This window comes from Letharia lupina (assembly GCF_014066315.1).
Source record: "Letharia lupina isolate WasteWater1 chromosome Unknown contig_5, whole genome shotgun sequence".
NCBI lineage: Eukaryota > Fungi > Ascomycota > Lecanoromycetes > Lecanorales > Parmeliaceae > Letharia > Letharia lupina.
Window position 1 is genome coordinate 2336451 of NW_023502974.1, and position 13523 is coordinate 2349973.

Here is a 13523-nt window from a genome sequence, read left to right on the forward strand (position 1 = left end):
CACTCCACCCGGCTACTACTCTCGGTAGTTTCTCCACGGTGTAGAGAACGTTGGGGAAAGCTTTGGGCGGAAGTGGGGGCCCCAATTGCAATACATTATCATCAGTTCATATTATCTCAAGACTGCGGTCCACAAGAAGCATTCGCACTGTGATGTTTTCTCTTGTGTCCTGCTCTTCTCGACACAATTCCCGTCATCAGGTATAAAATTTCTTGGACTGAAGCCCTAATTTGACGGTGAAACAGTAATTCCAGCACATCAGACCGACACCTTTTTTGACTCCGAGTCTCCTGATTGCTGGCCGTCTGATATGTTTGATCTACCGCGACTGTCACTTTTGGCGGAGTCTCGCAGTCCAGGAAAAGCATGTGATAGGCGTGCTGCCCGAAAAAGTCGCATTTGCAGCTGTTCGAGTCCCCAAAATATTGAGATTGCTGAGTATGAGTCGCAGATCTTTTCTTTGTCGAATACAGTGCCTGGGTTGGGTTCATTCGACCGGGGTATCAAGGTGTGTTTGAAACTGAACGAGGCTGTTAGTGGGTAGGCGTTTAAGACTGTTACTTATTCTGGCAGCTTGCCTGAAGCTTTGCACAAGTCATCGTTATAAGAGAGCGTAGGATACCTGCCAAACTATGCTGCGTGGGGCCTTTCTGAGACTGGCGAGGCGAGGGCGCGTTGATAGTCACGCCAAGTCTATTATTAGATGTACCCAAGCTACGCGTATAATTGAGCAGGTCATCGTTGCCGAGCGGCAAGCAAGGGTCCTCGGTCACAGGCCACAAAAATAGTAAACAATTGCGCCCTGCCTGGAATACGAGAACCACTTCCAACTGATGCCACCATCCCCTCTCCGCTCTCTTCTTACTGCTAGACACCACCATTCTATCGCCTCAAAATTTGTATCGCGACGGTAGCGGCGCTGCTGCTCAATCACCCTCATGGTGTCCTTCTCCTGCGAGGTACCCATGCCCCTTGACTGGGCTTCACTACACATGCTAACGTTGGTGACTTATTGCAGGCTTGCGGAGATGTCCTCACCAAGAAGAAGCTCGACGCTCATCACCGCCAGTGTCAGGGTTCCTCATTTACTTGCCTGGATTGCATGACCCATTTTCGCGGAACGGATTTTAGGACTCATACCGTATGTCTATCCCGTCGCATAGCCTACAATAGATGCCTGTTCGCCTGGCTCCAACTCGCAACCGAATCTGCTAACTCCCCCTCCATTCGAATAGTCCTGCGTGTCCGAAGACCAAAAATACCAGGGAACGTTGTACAAAGAGAAGCCGGCGAAAAAGGCCAAGAAGTCGGTCAAGATATCAGAGCCTACATCACACGCCCCGCGCAAAGCCTACGTAGAAGATGCTCTAGACGAAGAGACAGGCAACGCCGTCTCCATCGTCAACGCTCCTCCTGCTGCTCCCACCCCACCTTCTGCTATCCCTTCTACACAGGATCAACATATCAACGTCTTCGACTTCCTCGTCTCGGGCGACACCCCTAATGCCTCGAAGACTAATATTGAAGGTATGAACGATTCTATGAAAATGGTGGAGCAATCGCCATCAATCCTTGGGAATGGCCATCGGGAAGCAGGACTAGGGATCTACGACGAAGCCTACGACAAACTTGGCTTCACATACGGTTCTGAGCCAATACCCGTTGCGAAAGAGAGGTTCAAGGTCGAGTACTTGACCCCGGCACCAAAGTCGGTATATATGCAAAACCCGAGCACGGACTCGGTGTACAATCTGGAGGATTCGGAGAGAAGATCAACGGACAAGAAGCGCAAACGTGTTCACGCCGAAGAGCTAGAATTCACTGCAGCTCGACGTCCCAGCCGTGAATCAGACCACATCATGGCCGACGCACCACCACCAATACTACACTCTGGTCTCACAGGCGGTCTCGGCCGCCTGCTTACAAAATCCAAATTTCCACCGAGGTCTGAGCTCTCGAATGGTGGCCGTGACCCACCCAGCCCAGTGAAGCGGACAATTAAGCCAGCCGCCAAGGAGAAAGATCGGGGTCGAAAAGCAGAATCGATCCTGGTCAAGGTCCGCAAAAGGCGGAGCTCAGACGAGTCTCGACCGCGCAAGCAGCGTCGCTCACATCACGAGTCAGATCGACATAGCCAACACAGCCACCACGATCGCCCCAAACGCAAAGCGATCGAATACCACACCCAAACCGATCCCGATGACTCCCAGCAACAGCTCGTACTCTTCAAGACCAGAGCAGAACTGTTCACGTCATTCGTGACCAAGGGTCCCGAAAGCGAGCAGGGTTATAGCTTGCACAAGGCGCTGAAAAGGTATCACCGTGAGAGAGGAGAGGAAGGGTTGGGTCTGGAGAAGGCGGATGAGGAGAAGGAGCTGTTCAAGGCGCTGAGGCTGAGGAGGAACGACAAGGGGGAGATTGTGGTTTTCTTCTGATCGATGCCATAGGGGGAACTTCCGACGAAGATTGTATGATCACGTGACGGTAGCATGATACCCAGAGCGCGGCGTTGGGGTATGTTAGATGATTTGTCCGACATGGGCATGAATGCTTCCAGACCTTTTTTATGCTCATAGAATATCATGATGATTATCCATTAATAAATTTCCCAAAGGTCTATGGCCCTATGCCCCTTCTTATTCTCCCTGGCATTGCTCCCTCTTGGCCGCTAGACCCTAGGAGCTCACCTATTACGGGAATACTGTCAGGCTGAAAGGGGCACTAAATATGCAACAAGGCTCAGAGTCGACTTGAGGTTTCCAATCTCACCCAACAAGTGGGCCCTCCAAAGATGCAACCAGCTCACACTCTTCCCCATTGCTTACATGCCAGTCATTATCATGGATTGGAAGCATCGCTAAAACAGACATCTCTGGACGCGCGCGTTGTCTCCTGGAGCGCGCACCTTCAGCAGTAAAGCAAATTTCTTCTTTCTTCAAACTGTACAAGCAATGACGGGACCGATTGCCTCGATTCTCAAGTTGAGCTAACTCATTGATTGATATTATCATTAACCTTAGCGATTAGAAAAGTGAGCCAACTCCCAAACCAAACCCCCCTTCCCAAGCGATGCAAACCCAACTCCCCTCCCCCCGAGCAATCGTTTGATAACATGAAAAAAAAAGATGGCAAATAAACACATCCCCAAGCCGCCGAAAAAGCACGCCAAAGCAAATCACAGACCGATCCCAGCAATGACGGTATTGACCACCGGGACCAGCGCCACCGCCCCACCGCTCGTGCTCACCGCCACCGCGTTCGTCACCACGACCGTGGTGAACCCGGTCCGGGTCACGGTCGCGACCGGCGTCGCGGAGCCCGCGGAGCCCGCGGCCACCGTGACCGTGACGAAGGTGCTCGGCGCCGTCGCGGTCACGCTGGGGAGGAGCTGGACCGTGCCGCCGAGCGTGGCTTGGACGAGTGAGTTTTGGATCGAGATTTCGAGACTGACGCAGGCTTCGTCGGGGCAGTTGTACGGTAGCAGGGTCGAGATCGGCGCGGGGGTGGCGGCTCCGCCTAAGATGGGTAGGGCCGGGAGGAGGGTGATTGTGGGGAGGATCGAGGTGGGGAGGACCGTGGGGACTGCGACTGTGGGGATGATGTCGGTGGAGAGGAGTTCGGTAGGGAGGACCGTGGGCACTGCAACTGTGGGGATGAGGTCGGTGGTGAGGATGGCTGTAGGGATAATATCCGTAGGGAGGACCGTAGGCACTGCAACTGTAGGGATGATGTCGGTGGAGAGGATGTCTGTAGGGATAATATCCGTAGGGACAACATCGGTAGGGAGGACAGTAGGAACTGCTACTGTAGGGATGATGTCGGTGGAGAGGATGTCTGTAGGGATAACATCGGTAGGGAGGACAGTAGGAACTGTTACTGTAGGCAGGATATCGGTAGGTAGGATATCGGTAGGGATAACATCGGTAGGGAGGACCATAGACACTGTAACTGTAGGGATGATGTCGGTGGTGAGGATGTCTGTAGGGACAACATCGGTAGGGAGGACATCGGTAGGGAGGACATCGGTAGGGAGGACAGTAGGAACTGCTACTGTAGGGATGATGTCGGTGGGGAGGATGTCTGTAGGGACAACATCGGTAGGGAGGACAGTAGGAACTGCTACTGTAGGGATAATGTCGGTAGGGAGGACATCGGTAGGGAGGACATCGGTAGGGAGGACATCGGTAGGGAGGACATCGGTAGGGAGAACATCGGTAGGGAGGATATCGGTAGGGATAATATCGGTAGGGAGGACAGTAGGAACTGCTACTGTAGGGATGATGTCGGTAGGGAGGATGTCTGTAGGGACAACATCGGTAGGGACGACATCGGTAGGGACGACCGTGGGCACTGCAACTGTAGGGATGATGTCGGTGGGGAGGATGTCTGTAGGTAGCGCGGTAGGGAGGATATCGGTCGGGACAATATCCGTAGGGACAACATCGGTAGGGAGGACCGTAGGCACTGCAACTGTAGGGATGATGTCGGTGGGGAGGATGTCTGTAGGTAGCGCGGTAGGGAGGATATCGGTCGGGACAATATCGGTCGGGACAATATCGGTAGGGACAACATCGGTAGGGAGGACCGTAGGCACTGCAACTGTAGGGATAATGTCGGTGGGGAGGATGTCTGTAGGTAGCGCGGTAGGGAGGACATCGGTAGGTAGGATATCTGTAGGTAGCACCGTCGGAAGAGTAGCTGTAGGGAGAATATCGGTGGGTAGGATATCAGTGGGAAGGATGTCGGTAGGGACAACATCGGTAGGGACAACGTCGGTGGGGAGGATATCGGTAGGGAGCGCCGTAGGTATCGCAACTGTAGGGAGAATATCGGTAGGCAGGATATCTGTAGGTAGCACCGTCGGAAGAGTAGCTGTAGGGAGAATATCGGTGGGTAGGATATCGGTGGGAAGAGCAGCTGTAGGGAGAATATCCGTGGGAAGGATATCGGTGGGGAGGATATCTGTCGGTAGCACCGTAGGGAGAGCAGCTGTAGGGAGAATATCCGTGGGAAGGATATCGGTGGGGAGGATATCTGTCGGTAGCACCGTAGGGAGAGCAGCTGTAGGTAGATTATCGGTAGGCAGGATATCTGTAGGAAGGATATCGGTAGGGAGAATATCGGTAGGTAATATATCTGTAGGGAGCGCTGTAGGTATTGCCACTGTAGGTAGAATATCGGTAGGCAGGATATCTGTAGGGAGGATATCGGTAGGCAGGATATTTGTAGGAACGATATCGGTAGGGAGAATATCGGTAGGTAAGATATCTGTAGGGAGGATATCTGTAGGTAGTACTGTAGGAATTGCAAGCGTAGGGAGGATATCGGTGGGTAGGATATCTGTCGGTAGCACTGTAGGAAGAGCAATTGTAGGTAGAATATTAGTAGGTAAGATATCGGTAGGTAGGATATTGGTAGGAAGGATGTCTGTAGGTAGTATCGTAGGAATTGCAAGTGTAGGGAGAATATTGGTAGGCAGGATATCTGTAGGAAGGATATCGGTGGGGAGGATATCGGTGGGGAGAATATTGGTAGGGAGGATATCGGTAGGTAGGATATCGGTAGGGAGAATATCGGTAGGTAGGATGCCTGTAGGGAGGATATCGGTAGGTAGAATGTCTGTAGGCAGGATGCCTGTAGGGAGGATATCGGTGGGGAGAATATCGGTAGGGAGGATGTTTGTAGGGAGGATATCGGTAGGTAGGATGTCTGTAGGCAGGATGCCTGTAGGGAGGATATCGGTGGGGAGAATATCGGTGGGGAGAATATCGGTAGGTAGGATGTTTGTAGGTAGGATATTTGTAGGGAGGATATTCGTAGGTAGGATATCTGTAGGCAGGATATCGGTGGGGAGGATATCGGTGGGTAGGATGTTTGTAGGAAGGATATCGGTAGGTAGAATGTCTGTAGGCAGGATGCCTGTAGGGAGGATATCGGTGGGGAGAATATCGGTAGGTAGGATATTTGTAGGGAGGATATTCGTAGGTAGGATATCTGTAGGCAGGATATTGGTGGGGAGGATATCGGTGGGGAGAATATTGGTAGGGAGAATATTGGTAGGTAGGATGCCTGTAGGGAGGATATCGGTAGGTAGAATGTCTGTAGGCAGGATGCCTGTAGGGAGGATATCGGTGGGGAGAATATCGGTAGGTAGGATGTTTGTAGGGAGGATATCGGTAGGTAGGATGCCTGTAGGGAGGATATCGGTAGGTAGGATGTCTGTAGGCAGGATGCCTGTAGGGAGGATATTGGTGGGGAGAATATCGGTGGGGAGAATATCGGTAGGTAGGATACCTGTAGGGAGGATATCGGTAGGTAGAATGTCTGTAGGTAGGATGCCTGTAGGGAGAATATCGGTAGGGAGGATGCCTGTAGGGAGGATATCGGTAGGTAGAATGTCTGTAGGGAGGATATCGGTGGGGAGAATATCGGTAGGGAGGATATTGGTAGGGAGGATATCGGTAGGTAGGATGTCTGTAGGCAGGATGCCTGTAGGGAGGATATTGGTGGGGAGAATATCGGTGGGGAGAATATCGGTAGGTAGGATACCTGTAGGGAGGATATCGGTAGGTAGAAGATTTGTAGGTAGAAGATTTGTAGGTAGAAGATTTGTAGGTAGGATGCCTGTAGGGAGGATATTGGTAGGGAGAATATCGGTAGGTAGGATGTCTGTAGGCAGGATGCCTGTAGGGAGGATATTGGTGGGGAGAATATCGGTGGGGAGAATATCGGTAGGTAGGATACCTGTAGGGAGGATATCGGTAGGTAGAAGATTTGTAGGTAGAAGATTTGTAGGTAGAAGATTTGTAGGTAGAAGATTTGTAGGTAGAAGATTTGTAGGTAGAAGATTTGTAGGTAGAAGATTTGTAGGTAGAAGATTTGTAGGTAGGATATTGGTAGGGAGAATATCGGTAGGTAGGATGCCTGTAGGGAGGATATCGGTAGGTAGAATGTTTGTAGGGAGGATATTGGTAGGGAGAATATCGGTAGGTAGGATGTCTGTAGGTAGAAGATTTGTAGGTAGAAGATTTGTAGGTAGGATGCCTGTAGGGAGGATATTGGTAGGGAGAATATCGGTAGGTAGGATGTCTGTAGGTAGAAGATTTGTAGGTAGAAGATTTGTAGGTAGAAGATTTGTAGGTAGGATGCCTGTAGGGAGGATATTGGTAGGGAGAGCATCGGTAGGTAGGATGTCTGTAGGCAGGATGCCTGTAGAGAGGATATTGGTAGGGAGAATATCGGTAGGTAGGATGTCTGTAGTGGGCGCAGGACTGGTAGACGTAGAAATTGTGTGCCTAGAACTCGAGATCGCAGGACTCGTGGTCACCAATCTCGTAGTCACTGAACTCGTAGACGTGGCGCTCTTTGTTGTGGGCAACGCGTTCAGTCCCAAAGTCACGCTGGCTTGTACACCTAAGGACAATGACACACAGATCTCGTCTTGGAGAAACCGAAGTCAGCCTTTGCCATTGACGAAGTAGGAGATATAAGCTTACTACCGCAACCAAATGGCAAAGAACTAGTAGAGGCGGTGCCGGCCCCGGCCCGTCCTGCATTGGACTCAGACACACAAGCAAGATCAGTGCATCCGTAGGGTAGGGAACTGGTGCTCGATGCGGTCACCGACTGGGAGCTGGCAGGTGTGGAGCTTGTCGTGTTGGCGTAGTGGGAGAAAGATTGACGTGAAGACAAACTGATGGCCCCAGTAACAGAAGCTAACGAAGCTACCACGTTGGACAATCTTTGCGTTGTGGCCGTAGAAGTGCTAGAGGTGGAGGAGGAATACGCTGCTAAGGCTTTCTGAGCGCGTTTCAACATTTTCAGACCGCCGCAAAATTCGTCCTGATCGTCTTTGCAGGGTACATTGCACACGCTGTCGGCTCCGCGCGCCGGAGCTGCTACAATGGAATCTCCGCATGTGCCTTGCACTGTTGTCAGTGTTTACATCCTTCTCAAGGATTGGTAGTCACCCACAGTCAACGCCAGATTCCAATGAGAAGTAGGTCGAGCCCAGACAGAGCAGTCCACACTGGTCTACATCTCCAACGGTATAGCTGGCAGCGACGGGCTGTATGTACTGGCCTTCAAAACATCCCACGTACACGTACGTTGCCCCTGCTATGGCGATTCGACTGGGGATAGATACTAGACTATTGGTGGAGCTAGCAGTAGCTGTAAGGCTGTTCGTCGAACTTGGAGATGTTAGTATTGGGACAGAGGATGCTATACCTGAGCCTAAATCTGTTAAGGTAGGTGAGACAGAACTGCCGAGCCCGGCATTCGAGCCAATCGCAGTTGTGATACTACCTGAAGGTAAGGAGGTGGTAACAGGTACAACGACCTCGACCAGACTCGATGTAAGGAAGCACACTTAGCACCTTTCTTAGCATGACCTCGATCCTTCGCTCCCGAGATCGACTTACCACTTTCTTCCTGAGCACTGGTGGTTGGAACATGTGTCAGTGCTACTAGAACCAATGGCAGAAACCAAAGACCGGCCATGTTTCGCTCGGCGGTGTGAGGGATTGGGGTTAATGGGGCTGTAACTGACCAGTCAAAGCCACCATGACTCCGTCTATATCTTTTCGACAGATGGTTGTGATCGGACGAGAGGAATGAATCCTTTCGCGGGCCCGTGAAACATGTGGGAAGCGAGATCAATGAGATTAAGCGAGGTCAAGCGAGATCAAGCGAGGTGTTTCGTGGGTATCAACAGAAAAACAAACGCGTGGGGAAAAGCATCACGTTTTTATGGAATGGAATTTGAGGAAGGGTGAGACAACAGGTGAAAGAACCACCACGCAGTAGTCAGGGTAGGAACCACCTTTTAGCGAGCTGAAAGAACAGTGAACGACAGCAAGCAGTGATCGAGCATGACATTTGCTGCACGTTGGTTTTGATGCATTGAATGAAAAGGCGAATATAGTCTGCAGCTTTCTGATGCACACGATCGAACAATCCGGAATGTGGCGTAGATACAAGAAATATTGTCCCCTTGCTTCAACCAACAGGGTAGCGCTTAATTATCGAAACGGTGATTTCCTGACTTCTTCTGAACAAACACGCTGGGGGGTATCTCTTACTAAAAAAGATTCGAAACGATAACATTTGCACATTGAAGATGTTGACGATTCCACCTCCCGTGAACAATCAACGATGATATGTTTCTATTGCTGGGCAGGAACAAACTTGGATCGAACCGCATTTGCGACTATGCATTAGATCAGCAATTTGCGTAGTCATCAGGGTCTGCTTAACCTACGCTTCATCACTCCTCCCATACCCGGGTAAGGACGGAACTTCTTGTTGGAGCTAGCCTGACTGGGTGGCTCATCGACATCCTCGTCCTCGTCTGAACTGCTGCTGCTATCATCGCTATCGCTGCTTGACTTGTCAGATCCAGACTTTCCTACAGGTGAAGCGCTAAGTGGCTGCGATGAGGAAGTGTCCAATTTCGGATTCACCCCTGGTGTGACTGCTTGAGGGACTTTCTGGAGCTCCGAGAGACGAGGATACTTGTAGTAGGCAGGGCGGATACCGTTAGGAAGGCGTCCGGCATGGTCTAGCCCTTGATTGATGACCTTGCCATCTGCACCGCCGTTGGTGGTTGAAGAAGACTGTTTAACGCGAGGTCTTGGTATCGATTGCTGAGACTCGAGCTGCAACTGTTTATCCGCCGCTTGATCGACGTGCTTGCCATCACCATGCATTGAGATAGCGCTGCGTGAGCAAGTAGACAAGGCTTGGCTTGACTGCGAAGACGCTTTGCTTTGTAAGTAGCCTTCCGGTTGTTTTACCCCGACATTGACGGCCTTGCTGGACCCCTCCACAGTGACAGGTGCCAGCTTGCCATTCTTTGCCCCAGTTGGCGTCTTAGATGATGACGCTTGGAGTTGTACCCATGCGTCAGACTCCAACTCTGAATCCGAAGCTATACTGGAAGCGGAACCAGAGCTCAACGACAACGTTTCGGACAAAGCCAGGGCCGGGGATCGAGAGGTTGATTTCTGCAGAGACGTGGTGTTCAATTTAGATGTGGAGCGAGGGAGAGTAGCTGGAGCTGCTGTTCTGTGCTTTTCGACTCTGATGTTGCGGAGAACAGGGTCTAAAGCTACACCTGAAGATTTCACTTCCGCAGTCTTCTTTTCTTGAGAAGTTGTGACGGGGAAGATGGGCTTCCTTGCACTCGGCCCAGCTTCGGCATTGCCGGTCTGCCACACTGGTTCCTCTGAGGTGCTTGTATCTTCGCCAGATGAAAGAACTATCTCCTTCTCTGGCGCCCGCTTGGACATAATTGGAGGATCAACGGCACGACCCTTCTTCTTCTTCACCTCTCTGGTCACATTGAGCTTCGTCTGGACCTTGCCATTCTTGGCAGGAATTTTCGTGATTTTGCTGTCCGATGATTTCTTGGGAATGAGAGATTTCATGGGCGTTTCCGAAGGCGCGATGGATGCTGTTCTGGAAGGATTCTTCGGAGGATTTGTTGCGGATGATGACTTGGTGGCAAGCTCGTTGTTGATTCCTTTGAGAGACCTGGACTTCGAGGTCGGAGGAATGTACTCATTGAGCTTGGCCCGTGGCGGCACGTCGAAAGATACAGAAGACACAGACCGACGCAGCGCACTTGGAGTGTGTCGAAGGGCACTTCGAAGTGGCGCATCCATGTTCCCTGAAGATCGGCTGCTTGAAGGACTTGACCTCAAGGAACCCTCGTATGGAGAAAATTTGGTGACAGAACATCCGGGTATGACCGGCGTCATAGACCGCTTTCGACCTGCAATATTGGAGGATGCTGAAGGATCTGTTGAAGCTCGACTTCGCATCTCCGGAGAATCTCTCAGCGTCTGCACGTCTCCGTCTGCTAAATTTTTTAAACCTTGCTCCCTCAACGCCGTCGTCGTCTCTTGCGCTGTCCCGGCTCGATGGGCTCGATGCTTGGTGTCTTTGGAATCGATGTCTGCGGGCTTTTGGGGGTTCTCTCGTGCACGCTGTTCTTCGCGAGCTTTCTTCTCACGGTTCTTGCCTTGCGCTTCTCTGGTTTTCTCGTCGGCTTTTGCCTCATCAGCTTGTTTCTTGGCTGCCAGCTCTTTGAGCCTTGCCTTTTCCCTTTCCCTTTCCTTTTCCTTTTCCTTTTCCTTTTCCTTCTTCTCTGCCTCAATTTGCTTGGCGCCTTCTGCTGCCAGCATCACTTTGTTAGCTTCTTCTGCTAACGCCGTCTCCTTGGTTTGCCGTTCGCGAGCCAGCTTCTCGGTGATCTTCTTTTCTTCTGCTAGTCGCGCTGCGTTCACCCTTTTCTCCTCAATGCGCTGGGCCTCCGCAAGCTCTTCCTCTTTTGCCTTTGCCTTCTTTGCCTGCGCTGACTCTTCAGCTCTGGCTTTCTTTTCTTTTGCTTCTCTTACGTCTGCTAGTCTTTCCTCGTTGGCTCTGCGCTCGGCTACCTCCTTCTTTGCCACGTTTTCCTTTTCCAAGGTATCTCGGGCTAGTTTCTTCTCTTCATCTTTCTTTTCTCTAATTCTCTTCTTCTCCTGTAGTTCTTCGGCTTCTTCAGCCAGTCGTTCTGCTTCTCGAGCGAAGCGATTGTCACCCGGATTGCGAACTACACCATTGGCATCATGATCTAAGCACACTGTTTCATCTGGTTTCTGCCCCTGGCTTGATACGTGATTGCCTCTTTGCTGGACAATTGATTCTGCTGTGCCATTGGCAGACTTATTGGAATCTTGCGACCAGGCAGTGTTAGCTTGAGATGAGGTCTGGGTCGCATCCACAAGGTCATTATGAACAGTAGTTTCTTTCGGTGTTTCTCGATCTAAGTTTGTTCGGTCATTATCGTAAGGCTCAGACTGTGCGTGCTCAAGAGGCTCGGCATCATGTTTGCCATGCCGCTTCGGAACATTCTGATCGCTCATGTTTTCATCCCTGGGGTCTCGTCTTGGCTTTTGGATTTTCTCGCACTGTGCTGGGCTGGTGACTTCACTTAGGGATATGGAAGCCCCATTCTTACGCGATTGCGGAAAAGTGGGCACGAGGAACTGGCCGTCTCTGCGATCTGCTCCTGCTTCGTCCGATTCCTTAGGCGATGTGAAGCTTGCGGCAGTCGTTTTGCTGGATTTGAGGCGCTTCGCACTTTGCATTTGCTGTTTTTCATGAAAGCTCTCAGTGTCTGATTCGATAGGGTCAAAGATGGGATCTGAGCTGCGCAAAGTTCTACTGCTGCTCCCGACGTTTTGTGCGTGTTCTGGTTCTGCTGTCGAGCGTAGGTGCCTAGGGGTTTGATTGACGTTGGCTGCCTTCTCCCCTATTTGCCTTACACCGATACCATGGTTCTTCGCATACTCGTCGACAATCTGCGGAATTGATACTGGTTGCAATGCCGAGCTGAAGATGAAGGGGGTCGTTGAAGGTTCTGGCGGATTTGCACTGGTAGTAGGCTGTTCGCCAGATGCATTGATTGTGCCCGCGGGTGGTACTTCATGAACCGACGCTCTGAGCTCTGGTGATTCTGATTTTGTGCTCTCACGATCGAGTTGCATAGCTCCTCCAAAAGCTCTGCCGACCGCTGTTGTTTCTCTGCCAAGTGGTGAGTCCGGTATCGCGGCGAGGTCGACCTCATTGCCAGGGATAGACTCTTGTGGACCGACAAGGGTAAGGGACGTTGGGGTACCGTACGGGTTTAAATCTGTATGCTAATTTAACAGTGCAACAAGGAGATGCGACAACCAAGACGTACGCTTCTTTCCAGGCGATATCTGCGAGTCAAGGACCTGATGAATCGATTCCTGCGTCCCAGAAGTCTGAGATGAGTGATACAGCCCATCTCGCTGTCCCTCGCCCATTCTCAACGGCTGGTGGGCAGCGGATGTCCTGTTAAGCCTTGATTCGTACGTGCGCTGCCGCTTGGTTGCTGTCCCGAACGGCCTATCGGGCTCAGCATCCGACTCTTCGATACTTGGTATTTCACGATGTATGTTTCGTGAGTGCTGTGAAGGGTAGGACAGTGAAGATTGCTCAAAAGGCCGTTTGTGTGGTCTTGCGGATGAATCTGGGGCCAGCGAGGTAAAGCGTTGTAGAGTACCGAGTTCGACTGACTGGGGTGGATACCTGTGGACCTCCAGGATCGAATTTCGGATATTGCCGTCATTTCCTCTATCGTCAAAGAGGTCGCCAACGATTCGCTGCTCCAGATCCACAAAATCGCCGTAGGCAGTCTTGAGATATCGAATATTCAATGGCCTGGTTGATCGCGGACTCGAGTCAGCAGAGAAGGGAAGTGGGCTTTCCCTGGTGCGACTCACCCCATGGAACCCTCGAACATCCTTCCCCATGAAATGTAGATTTTATCGCAGACCTCCTGCATCGGAGTGTTTTCAGTGCATGGTTCGCACCACTTTACAGTCTCTTGACGCGTTTCGGCACTACTGAAGGGTGACGGGCGTGGCTGCTCCCAGGGCAGGACACAGATTTGAAGCCGTATGCGACTCATTTTGATAATATTTTAGAGCATACTTTTGAAGCTGCAG

At 51.3% G+C, this 13523-nt stretch overlaps 3 protein-coding genes across 3 annotated transcripts; 1 reads left to right on the top strand and 2 right to left on the bottom strand.

Moving 5' to 3' along the window:
* Nucleotides 1-938: 938 nt before the first annotated feature.
* On the top strand, nucleotides 939-2435 carry HO133_008885 (uncharacterized protein; the record flags this gene model as incomplete). Its single annotated transcript, XM_037299748.1, has 4 exons — nucleotides 939-959; nucleotides 1019-1068; nucleotides 1132-1141; nucleotides 1236-2435. The coding sequence occupies 4 exons, from the start codon at nucleotides 939-941 to the stop codon at nucleotides 2433-2435; spliced, it is 1281 nt and encodes a 426-aa protein (XP_037155749.1).
* Nucleotides 2436-3175: 740 nt separating this feature from the next.
* Nucleotides 3176-8502, bottom strand: HO133_008886 (uncharacterized protein; the record flags this gene model as incomplete). Its single annotated transcript, XM_037299749.1, has 3 exons — nucleotides 3176-7413; nucleotides 7497-7928; nucleotides 8424-8502. 3 exons carry the CDS (start codon nucleotides 8500-8502, stop codon nucleotides 3176-3178), a joined length of 4749 nt encoding a protein of 1582 aa, XP_037155750.1.
* A 665-nt stretch (nucleotides 8503-9167) lies between these two features.
* On the bottom strand, nucleotides 9168-13318 carry HO133_008887 (uncharacterized protein; the record flags this gene model as incomplete). Its single annotated transcript, XM_037299750.1, has 4 exons — nucleotides 9168-9211; nucleotides 9263-12682; nucleotides 12734-13236; nucleotides 13299-13318. 4 exons carry the CDS (start codon nucleotides 13316-13318, stop codon nucleotides 9168-9170), a joined length of 3987 nt encoding a protein of 1328 aa, XP_037155751.1.
* Between the last annotated feature and the right edge of the window lie 205 nt (nucleotides 13319-13523).